This window comes from Equus quagga, unplaced genomic scaffold (genome assembly GCF_021613505.1).
Source record: "Equus quagga isolate Etosha38 unplaced genomic scaffold, UCLA_HA_Equagga_1.0 210132_RagTag, whole genome shotgun sequence".
NCBI classification, from domain to species: domain Eukaryota; kingdom Metazoa; phylum Chordata; class Mammalia; order Perissodactyla; family Equidae; genus Equus; species Equus quagga.
This window is the reverse complement of record NW_025799278.1, coordinates 1-11,935: the sequence shown is the minus strand read 5'-3', so window position 1 is coordinate 11,935 and position 11,935 is coordinate 1. Positions and strand designations below refer to the sequence as shown.

At 48.0% G+C, this 11,935-nt stretch overlaps 1 protein-coding gene across 1 annotated transcript; it reads left to right on the top strand.

Annotated features, from left to right (window-relative positions):
* Nucleotides 1-4,110: 4,110 nt before the first annotated feature.
* LOC124233697 (uncharacterized) lies at nucleotides 4,111-11,699 on the top strand. The gene is made up of 5 exons (XM_046650820.1): nucleotides 4,111-4,193; nucleotides 8,492-8,770; nucleotides 10,617-10,751; nucleotides 10,919-11,010; nucleotides 11,272-11,699. The coding sequence occupies exons 1-5, from the start codon at nucleotides 4,121-4,123 to the stop codon at nucleotides 11,368-11,370; spliced, it is 678 nt and encodes a 225-aa protein (XP_046506776.1). The 5' UTR covers nucleotides 4,111-4,120; the 3' UTR covers nucleotides 11,371-11,699.
* Nucleotides 11,700-11,935: the final 236 nt, after the last annotated feature.

Sequence of the window (11,935 nt, the reverse complement as noted above, 5' to 3'; positions counted from 1 at the left end):
ATGATGTCCAGTAGGTCTCTGAATGTCTTTTTATTGTTCTTTATTATTTTTTCTTTTTATCCCTCAGACTGAATAATCTAAACTTACATATCTTCAAGTTCAGTGATTATTTTTCTGTCTGTTCATAGCTGCTGATGAGCTCTTCCAGTGAATTTTTCACTTCAGTTGTTGTATTCTTCAACTCCAGAATTTCTGCTTGGTTCCTTGTTACAGCTTCTATATCTTTATTGGTATTGTCTATTTGATACATTGATTACTTTTCTTTAGTTCTCCATACATGATTTCCTTTAGTTCTTTGAACATATTGAAAAGAGCTGATTTAAATTCTTTGTCAAGTAAGTGCAATGATTATGCTCCTACAGGGATATTGTTTTTCCCCCCTTGTGAATATATCCTATATTCCTGTTTCTTTGCATATCTTATGAATTTTTTTTTGGTCAGAAACTGGTCATTTAAAATAGTATAATGTGGCGATTCTGAAAATCAGATTCTTTCCCTTTCCAGATCTTGTAGTTGTTGCTGAATGTTGTAGCTTTTCTTGTTTGTTTAGTTTATTTCTGAACTAATGATGCTCATTTGCATTCTTTGTTGTGTTTGTCTACTAAAGTTCCTGCTCATTTAATCTAGTAGACTGCTAATGTTGTGCAGAGATTTCCTTAAATGCCTCACCCTAGTGAGTCTCTCAGTCTTTGCTGAGAGAAAGTCTCTGTGTGCGTGTTGGTCTTGTCTTCCATACTCATCCAGGCAGTGCTGTTAGACTTCAATTTCCGCTTGCCCAGAGCCCAAATCTTAGCCATAGGTAAGGATGAAGGCCTTCTCAGGCCTTTTCTGACATGCCCACATCCATATGCATGTGCTTAGACTTAAATTCCAGGCATATGTCAAAGCTTTTCAAAGCCTCTATGGATAGCTCATTCCCCAGGTTTTCCTTACAAGGTTTTAATTAGTCTGTTTGTCTCAATTGTTATTCTCTATCTCAGGAAACCCTGAAGTTAAACAATTGCCTGTAATTGCTTTTGTCAAATTCTGCTGGGTAAAGGGCTGTTCATAGTGGGAGAGCTCCAAGTTTAAGTCAAATATAGACTCTGTTTAAAGTACGGTCTTCATGGGTACCACTGCACATGTCAACTCCTAACAATTTACTGGGAATGAGGCTTTGAAAGGGCTGTCTCTGGTGGCTGCAAGGCTGCTGGAGGTCACCAAGAATACAGACATTTATTTTTCAAGTGTACAGCACTGCCAGAGAGCAGAGAAGTGACTCGGAAAAGTTAAAACACAAGATGGCTCCCTGTTCTTGTTGGGGTTAAGCCACTTTTCCTGAATAAATGCTCCTCAGGTTACTGCAAGCCAGTAGTTAATTTCCAGTATTCTGAAAAAGTTTTCTAAAAGGTAGGCCAGTTTTCTCACTGCTTTTATGGAGAAGAGAATTTTTGCAGTTCCTTACTCTGACATTTTCACCCTTCATATTTTAATACTCATTGCAAATTTATTAGTTATTTTCTAATTATGGCTAAAGTTATTCAGCATTTATATACTTTTCCCTGAATGACCCATTGAAACTAAACACCATCCTGTTATGAGTTTTTAAAGTTTTAGTTCTGTTTATTTTTAATAAAAATACTACGTGTAAATTTTTTAAATCAGAAAATAAGTAGTTGAATTATAGAGGAGGAAAGAAGGAAGAAAAAACAGATAATGATGACTGGTCTCCACTTGCTGCTGTCTCCCTCTGTCTGCAGTCCAGCTCTGGGGCTGCCCTGCTGCTCTGTTACAACACATTCATGGCTGGGAGGTGGCTCTTCTCTTTCACCCAAACATGGTGGTCAGAGTAAAGACCATAATTCAGATCCTGTTCTCCAGACTCTCCTTTACCTAAACATCCAGCCCTCCTCCTGGGGATGCAGGTTCCCCTCACATGATAAAGTGGCCAATCTCTCTCTTGCCAGGGTCTTTCACAGCTGTGACTTGAATTTCTCAGAATCGACATCCTTCTTTTCCTCTAGAGCATGTCCATGGCTGGAATGATACTGTCAGCTTGTGACCAGTTTGCCATTTATGTAAAATATGACCTTGGATAAGTTATTTCATCTCTTTGGACTTTCAGGATGCTCCTTCATTAGTGAATGAATGCTTAGATAATATGGTGTTTCGAGGATTTAATTAAACATATATTGTGGATTAGTTGAAAGAACAGATGGAAAGACTCTGGCATAGAGTAGATATCCAATAAATGTATTCTTCACATGACCCTCTCTCAACTGAGGTGTCCTGCCCTTTGGAATTCAAGTAATATAGACATTACCATCCACCAATTCCCTTGGAGATCCAGAGAATTACCTACGTTTTCTGTGACTTCCTGAAAACTTATTCTCCTGGTCACCTCTCAGATCTCTTGTTCTTCCCGTGATCTCAGCTCACTGAACTCTCCATTTTTCTCCTACCTGGCCCTTCCTGACATACATATCATGCTGCTGTAGATCCAGGTGTGCCCTCATCTAATTCCTCAAACATTCCTGGCATCAGGTAGCTATGTGTAGCACACTCTTACCAAAGGTTCTGCAGCTAGCATGTGAGCTTGTTTGTGTGTTAGACCTTGGCACAGGATGGCTAGGATGTAGAAATGAGGTTTAAGCAATTGGTTTGCATAACTCTACAATTCTCACATGAAGAGTGCTCTCACTAGAGACATAGGGACAGAGAGGAAGGGGACCTATGAGACTTGCTCACCGTCACCCTGAGAGTGACTAGTGGAGGAGCTGCCTGGATTTAGACTCCATAGAAGAAGTTCCAGACCATAGGACTCATGGACTGCCTTTTGAAGTGATATCCTCATTACAAGGTGGAGTAGTGTAATCAAGCCAGTGTTGAATGTTCTCTTGTCTGGGATGCTGCAGAGCAGTTTAGAGGATGAACAAACTGGAATTAGGTGACCTGCTTGAGGCCACACAGTAGGATTGGACAGCTGTGATGTTGGGGATTTTTTTCATGAGTTTGTTGTTAAGAGTGCAGACCCTGACCCTTGATTTGCTGTGTGACATTTCACAAGTTGTACAACCACTTAGGGCTTGGGTTTCACATTCAAATATGGGTTACTATGCGGTGCCCTGACTACCTTGAGTGCATGGTCATGGGGCCAGTGCTGCAGCTCCAGCCTTGGGGTGTTCTACGTGGGCAGCTGAGGAGGAAGCCTCAGTGGGGAGGAGAAGGAGGCACTTCCCAGGAGTTAGGAAGAAGGCGCGAGTCCCCTAAGGTAGGGGAGGCAAGAGTTCTCGGATGTTGCAGAGTCTCCAGTCTGGGGGAAGAGTCCGGGGCCTGACCCTCAGCAGGGGCCGTGAGTCTGAAGCAGCGGAGGCTGTGGCCAGGAGGAGTGTGCAGGTCTCTGTCCCTGCTGCTCCGTGATGGCGGGAGCAGGGCTGGCAGAGGCTTAGAGGAAAAGCCTGGTTGTGATGCAGCTAAGAGCCTGTCAGTTTCTGTAGAGGTTAGTCTATGCCCTGTGTGGGGAGCATCACTAGCACTAGTGGCCGCTGAGAAAGCCATGTAGGCGCAAGCAATAGGCAAAGGGCAATATGTGCATTGGGGGTGTGGGGATTTGACACTTCACACAAAGAGCTTTGCTTTTTTGTTCAGAGCTTCTTACTTAGGTGACTGACAGTTGAAATTTGTGGAAAATCCTAATGGAAATTTGACTCATTAAGGTGAGGCTTAGCCCAGCCTGGCTGTAACAGAGTGACCTCTGAGCTGACCACACTGGCACTGGTGGCCAGGCCTGCCTGGAGTAGGCTGTTGACCGGAGAAGCAGGTGAGGGTTTTGAGTGGGTGTAGGGCTGGAAAGTGTGAGAACACTGCAGGGAGGGGTCTGTCCAATACTGGGCCAGGAGGATCATAGAGTGAGGCTGTTTATAACTGGTTCTGCAATTATGATTGACGTCTTACTGTAGATACCAGGGATGATATGAAAGATCTGAATGGCTTAGTCTGACTATTGGGCTGCGATCCCAGAACTAATATTTAGCTCCGCCCTTGGGGTGGGGAAGAGCGCAAAGGGCTTGTCTGAGTGAAGCTTTTCCTCTGCCTCCTGGATGTCTCCTCTGCAGCGGGACAGGCTGGCAGGCAGCCTGCGATGGGGCCCTGCTCAGAAGACACCCCCGTCTGCAGGGCCTCCTGGCTCCTCGGCTTCAGCAGCCTCCTCCTCAGTGAGTGGTCCGGGCTCCTGGGAGGGAGGGCAGCGGGGTGGAACAGGGGGGCAGGGTCTCCCTCCTCTGTCTGCTGTCTTTGGTGAACAAAAGACAAAACAACTGTTATAATTTAGCAAATGTACTGTCCATGGGTGAACAGAAAGAACAAATGGCTTTTTGGTTGCGTGGAGGCTGGGAACCCTGAGGTCCCAGCAGTGCTGCCTTAAGGGGACCATTACCAGAGAGGCAAGGCCACTTCTGCTGCAATAACAGTGAAGCTGGGAGAGCCTGGAGCTCCCCAGGGATGAGAGATGGAGACAGACCAAGAAGCTACTCCTGGAGACAGAGTGGGTAGGAACCAGGCACCCCTGGCCTGAAACTCAGAGGGGACCTGCCAGCTTTGGCAGCTGTCCTGTGGAAGAGAGGGCTGACCTGGTACCACCATGTCTGAGCTGGAGGAATCAACTCCAGTCTGGGCTTCTTGTGCTTCTCCTCTTGAAAAGAAGAGTGAATGAGCACTGCCCACCTGGTTTTTGGGAAGGGAGAGCAACCTTGTCATTGTATTTGTTATTCATTGCTGTGTAACCTGTTACTCGAAAACTTGTGCCTTAAAACAATACCCTGTACAGTCTCACAGCTTCTGTGGGTCAGGATCCAGGGGTGGTTTAGCTGGCCCTGTGGCTCAGGGTCTCTGAGACTGAAATCAAGACCTTGATGGGGGCTGCAGTCAGCTCAAGGCTCAGCTGGGAAGAATCTACTTCCGAGCTCACTCGTGTGATTGCTGATAAGATGCAGTTCCTGTGGCTGTTGGACTGAGGGCCTCAGTTTCCTCCCTGGCTGTTGGCTGGAGGCTGCCCTCAGTTCCTCGCCGTGTGGGCCTCTCCACAGGGCAGCTGACAACATGGCAGCTGGCTCCATCAGACTGAGGGAGAGAGAGAGTGCGAGCAAGATGGGTCACAGTCGTGTATAAGCTCACATCGCTAGGTGACATCCCATCACCTTTGCTGTATCCTGTTCCTTAGAAGCAAGTCACCAGGTCAGACCACACTCCAGGGGAGGTGGATCCAAGGGTGTAAGCATGAGGAGGGAGGGGTCTTTGGACTCACTTTGGAAGCTGCTTCGTACAGATACACACTCTGTATGTGTCAGAAAATGTGCTGGTGCCTTTGATCCTTGAGCTCATTTAATTCATACTATCTTTTTGAGGCAGGTAGGGAACCTGACTGCAGGTTAGCAAGTTTATGTAACCTGTTCAAGGTTACACTCCACTAGAACCAGGACTTGATTCCAGAATTGCTTCAAATTCTTTGTCCTAGGCTGCCTTTCAAGAATCAAGGGAGTGTGTTGGATGGATTTTATTAAAAAGATGCATCCAAGTTTCGGCCTGCTGGTGTAGTGCTTAAGTTTGAGCATTCTGCTTTGGCATGCGAGGGCTCACGGGTTCAGAGCCTTGGTGAAGACCTACACACTGCTCATCAAGCCATGCTTTGGCAGCATGCCACATACAAAATAGAGCAAGATTGGCACAGATGTTAGTTCAGGGCCAATCTTCTTTACCAAACACACAAAAAAGATGGGGTCTGTGATTCTCTCTGTTATTCTTGATCAAAGAACACTCACTTTCCTGATTCCAATGCCCTAGGTGTCTGCAGCACTGGGGTCAAGAGTTCTGGAGCACATGGTTCTGGAGTTCAGGATTCTGAATCCTACGTTTCTCTGAAGGGGATCCGAGGAGGTTCTGTGTGGTTTCATGTGTTCAAGCAACCAGGAACTGAGCTGCAGAAGATCACTTGGGCCTTTGGCCCTGCCATTAAACACACAGTCATGCTGCAAGTCCAGAAAGGGTCAGAAGGGACTCCAACCTGGGTCAGCCTCCAGGACAAGTACATGCAGAGGGTCCATGTCCACAACATGACGTCCCTGAGGATTGAGAACTTGACCCGTGAAGACAGTGGGCAGTACCAGGCTCGAGCCAACTTACCTGGGGGAATGGAATCTAACCAGATTTTCGACCTCACTGTGTATGGTACGTGACACCCCCTCACCTCAATCCCATGGCTACAGCCTTCTTTTGTGCCTAGGAGTGTCACGTGGGCACCATTTTGCAGGACTCCTTCCTGACAGCAGCCTTCAGGCTCTATTTTCTCCATTGAAATTACGATAAGTGGGTTCAGCACAAATGGAGAGCAGAGCTGAGATTCACACCAGGGAAAGAATCACTTCAGTGTTTTGGGAGACGAAAATAGAATTATGGGGGAAATGGAATTTTTGCCATAACACTGATTGTTCTTTAGAGGATTCAGTTGACTTAATTTATGAGTTAGTTTTCTATTGCTGCTATAACAAATTATAGTCGCCCCCCCTTATCTGTGGAGGATACATTCCAAGACCTCCAGTGCATGCTTGAAACTGTGGATAGTACCGAACTGCATGTATAGTATGTTTTGCCTATACACACATACCTATGATAAAGCTGCATTTATAAATTAGGCACAGTAAGAGATGAACAGTAACTAACAATAAAATAGAACGATTATAACACTATATTGTAATAAAAGTTACTATAGATCTTCGCAACTTCAGCATATGATTTTTTTCTTTCCTTATTAAGTCAAGAACATTCACCTTTTCACTTAAAAGAATCACTTTATGGCTTCTCTTTGGCATATCCGACCGTCACTACTCTTGATCTTTGGGATCATTATTAAGTAAAATGAAGGTTACTTGAACACAAGCACTGAGACACCATCACTGTAGATCTGATAAACCAGCTACTAAGTGACTCATGGATGGGTAGTGTATACAGTGTGGACATGCTGGACAAAGGGATGATTCATGTCCCAGGCAGGATAGAGCAGGATGCCGTGAGATTTCAACACGTTACTCAGAACACTTTGCAATTTAAAACATGACTTATTGATTTCTGGAATTTCTCATTTAATGTTTTTGGTGTGTGGTTGACCGTGGCTAACGGAAACCTGGGAAAGTGAGACCGTGGATGAGGAGGGACGGCTGTACTACAAACGTAGCGGGCTAAATCCACACAACTGTGTTCCCTTACTCTGCTATGTGTAGGTCAGGAGTCAGACACGGGTCTCACTGCACTAAAGTGAAGGTGTTGGCAGGGCTGTGTTCCTTTCTGCAGGAGCCACGGGAAAAAACATTTTCTTATCTTTTCCACCTCCTGGTGGCTGCCTGCATTCCTAGCTCTTGGCCACATTCCTCTGTCTTCAAAGGCAGCAATGGCGGGACGAGTCCTCCTTACACTGCATCCTTCTGACGCCTCTCCTTCCTTCTTCCACTCTTAAGAACACTTGTGATTACATAGGTCCCATGCAGATAATCCAGAATGATCTCCCTATTTTAATGTCAGCTGATCAGCAACCTTAATTCTATCTACTACCTTAATTTCCCTTTGCCATTAACCTAACACATTCACAGGTCCTGAGGATTAGGATGTGGATATCTTTGGGCCGGGGGCACTGTTCTGCCTGCCATAATTCAGAAATACTTGTGCAGTTCATCCTCCTTATTCCCTCTGCTTTTTCTCAACCCTAGCCAGAGGCCAGCCTCGCTTACGAAATCCAGCCCTAAGAGCTTCCATAGATGTAGGAGAAAGTCTAGTCTGCCCCACTTCTGAAGACCTCATTTAGCACCTCTTTCTTACCCTACAGCTCCTCTGCATAGAGAAATACCCTCCTACAGAGAGTGGCTTTGACAGCTTTACGTCTCCATGAGATTTCTATGACTGTCTGGAAAACCTGTCACTTCTCCTTCTCTGTGTACCCACAAGTCCAGTGGCACATTCTAATCACACTTGGGGTTGTCATCCCTAATCATTACCACTGCATCTCCCACAAATGTCTCCACTTTGGAGAGCATGGGGACTTCTCTGGGCTCTCAGAGCTGGCCAGACGTCCTTCTTCACTCTGGGCTTATCGTTCAGGCATCATCTCAGCAGAAGCAGGGCGAAGGTCCTGGATCAGGACAAGTCCTTCATTCCCGACTTCTCCTAGGAAAGACCCAATTTCTAAAAATACTGGGCCTTGGGTGGGTGGAGTGCTGGCTTTATTTTCTTGTGGGAGATTTTAAGACTTTCTCATCTAGTGCAGTCACATAAGGCTTAACTCAGTGGCTCCCTTCCTTCTTGTCTCTTGCAACATATTTAGCTTTGGGTAAATTCTATTTCGTCTATAAAATGTCTCCCCTTCCTAGAGGGAGGAAGACAGAGCTTCAGTGAGATAGTGGATGAGAATGTGCAAATTGTAGTGTTTTCCACTTACGTGAGGCTCCATTTCTTGTCCCTCCCACCCCAGAGCCTGTGCCCCTTCCCCAGATCCTGGCCAAGTCAGTGTCTACCACAGAAGGCTGGTGCAACATCACCCTGGAGTGCAGGGCTGCAGGGGTCACAGAGGACCTGAATGTGACCTGGGAAAGCAAGGACCTCTCAAGGGAGCTGGAACCAGCCCGCAACTCCTGGACCCTGGCTGTGAGCCTGCCTCTGAGCCCACCCAATGCCAGCCTCACCTGTGTGGTCAGCAACTCCGAGGACTGGAAAACTGTCACCAGATTTCTTGGGGAATTCTGTGCCCATGGTGAGTACAACCTGCTGGAGGGGAGGGGCACTGTCGAAGCTCAGGGAGCTCTGGGGTCTGAGGATTCTGGGCTTTTCTCCCCACCATGTTTATCAGCACCATGCCCACCTGCTCACCCCCTACAGGAGTCTGGGGGGCACATCCAACTTGTTTCTGCTCTTAAATGACTCTCACGTCTGTGCCTCTCACCTCTTGCCCCTGCTGGTGTGCAGCAGCTGTCTAGCACCTCTCCCACCGCACCCTTACTCCACAGTGAATACAGAGTGGTCTTCGGGAAAGAACCTGGATTGTGTCACTTGTCTGTGTTGCCTGAAGGGTTTGACCTCCAGGGACTCCCTGTAGGATTCAGGGTTCTGACGCTCCTGTGCCCATGTTTTGGTCACTGACACTCACACCACCTGCTTGCTTGGAGTCCTGAATGCCTTCTGCAAAATTAGAGCCTCTGGATGTGCTGTTTCGTCTACCATCATTCCTCCTACCTTTTCCTTCATTTCTTGCCTTATTCTTTTTTTTCCGTTTTTTTGAGGAAAATCAGCCCTGAGCTAACTATTACCAATCCTCCTCTTTTTGCCAAGGAAGACTGGCTGTGAGCTAACATCCATGCTCATCTTTCTCCACTTTTTTATATGTGGGACCCCTACCACAGCATGGATTTTTGCCAAGCGGTGTCATCTCTCCCCCAGGATCTGAACTGGCGAACCCCGGGCCGCTGAGAAGCGGAATGTGTGAACTTAACCACTGAGCCACCGGGCCAATCCCTGTTGCCTTATTGCTATTGAAGGATTTCCCTCAGGCACGGCTGAGTTCAGTAGCATGTGTGCCATGTTGTCACACAGAGCTCTGTGCTGCGTTTAAAGCTCTGCGGTGGCCATCTTGAAATTTCTGACAGTCTTTGAACACAGGGCTCCTCATTCTCATTTTGCCCAGGGCCTTGCAGTGCCTGTAGCCATCCTGCCTCAGGCTCACCTTTAAGGAGGGTCTCTGGACCCCCACTGAGCGGCAATGCTCTGTCTTGTACCTGTCTCCTCCATAGCCTGGAGCTCCTTGAAGGCAGGGGCCTGTCTTCTCCCCTGAATCCCTGTGCCAAGCACAGCTTCTGGCACAGTTTGTTCAGGATCTTCCGTTGAATGAATGGATGACCTGGTAACCCTGAGTGCAGCCTTGCCCCTCTAACCTACCCTGCATGAGCTGCTGGAGGGATCTGATGTGTCAGGATCACAGAAACCCCCTTTGACCCTCCCCTCACCCCCGTGTAGGGCCCTCAGATAAAGTTCAACACTCAGAGTCACCCACTAGATCCTCTGAGAGCAGACCCTTGCTTCCCTCTGAACTTTCTTGCCTAGCTCCTTCCTGCCCTGTCCTCTCCTGCCTGCCCCAGTGGGGTGCTGGGGACTCCCGGGGGCTGGCTTTTTGACATATCATATCCTGAACGTGGTGCTCCTCCTTCCTGGAATGCTGAATATCTGGTAAACTCCTATTCCTCCCTCAAGACTCAGGTTACCCATCACCTCCTCTGGGAAGCCTTCCCTGAAGACTTGTGTACAAGGTGTAAACCTCTATTGCACTGCGATCCCTCTGGCTGGCAGACTTTGTTATTCTCTCAGTCTTCCCTGCTGGGTGTCAGCTCCAAGGGTGTGGACCAAGTCTTGTCCATCTCAATATCCCAGGCAGCAAGCAGGAGCTCGGGAACTGGTTGAATGAATGAATCTCCATGCTCCTGCCTCTTTGCCTTCTGAGCCAGGACCCTCAGACTTCTCTACCTGCTCTCTCTATCTCTCCTTAGCAGTGGGTATGTAAGTTCTCTTGTGCCTTAACCTTCTTCATTCTTTCTGCTTGAGGGGAACAGATTCACAGGGACACGCCTCAACAGGCACCCTCAAAGCCATCCTAGGGCCCATCGTGGCTGTGCTATTGATCCTCGGTGTTGGACTGTACCTTTGGAAGACACATGAGAAGAAGAAGAAGATGGAGATTGGAAGAGGCAGGTTAACTTCTTTCTGGCCCACATACCTCCCCTGCCCCACTTGACCCCTGGCTCCCTTCCTCCTGCATTTTGCTGCTCAGGGAATGCCCTTGAGCTTCATAGCAGTGGGGGAGGGTACAGGTTTCCAAGGCCCAGATTCCAGCTCCAATCTATGTGTGACTCAGGTGCAGGACTGCAGGAGGAACACAGGAACCAGGATGATGACATGCAGTATGCAGAGCTGAGCCTGCAGGAGTCTCGAGGTGGCAGGGACAAGGTGAGAGCTGGAAGCAGTGCCCACTTGGGCTTTCCCACCCTCTGTGGCTGAGTCTGAGCATTTCTGGCCCTTCTGTCTCTAACTCCTTCCTGATAGTCGATGGTATGTACTAAGAAAATTTACAACTGGGGCCAGTGTAGCGCTGGGCACTCTGGGGGAATTCCCATGCAGCTCATGTCAGCAGCATTGGTTCCCTGTGGGTCCCTCTGGGACCTCTCTATCCCTCAGCTGTTCTCTGAATCTTCTGTCTTGCATTCCTAGGGTATGAGGGAACGTATGAGGGAACGACGTCTGCAAGAAAAGGAAGATCTCACTGCTGTCTACAGTGAGGTTCAGAAGCCAGGCCAGGCCAGGCCATGAAGATAAAGAGAAAACAGGAGAATCAGCATTCCTAGGACACCTCCACACTGAGCTTGATCCCTACAGACACCTGCCTCTTCCAGCTCTGGTCCAGCTCCAGCTGCTTCCGGTCCACATTGCTCTGACCCTCATGTCTTCAACTCCCTGGGCACATGTAGCCCTGTCATTTCCTCTGACCCCTCCCTAAGCTGCCCTCCCACTCATGAGCCTCACTCCTGCAGCACAAGTGCTCTTTCCCTGTCATTGACTTGGCTCCTGACCCCTCTCCTCCTGAAGATTCCCCAAAGGAGACCCTCCTGATTGTGCTTGTGTTAATCCCCACAACCTCTGCTGTGTGTATTTCTGAGAACATGAGCACAAGTTTGGGGACTGTGTAGATGTGTTGACCATGCCACAAAGGAGGCAGTGAGGCCCTTGGTGCTGGAGGCTGAGTTCGGGATTAATGGAAGCAGCACGGGTGGGTGGGAGCCCACAAAGGGACTGGCCCGAGGCTTCCTTTGCACCTTGTGGAGGGCTCCCTTGGGGGTGTTGGGCAGTGTGTGTGTGTGTGTGTGTGTGTGTGTGT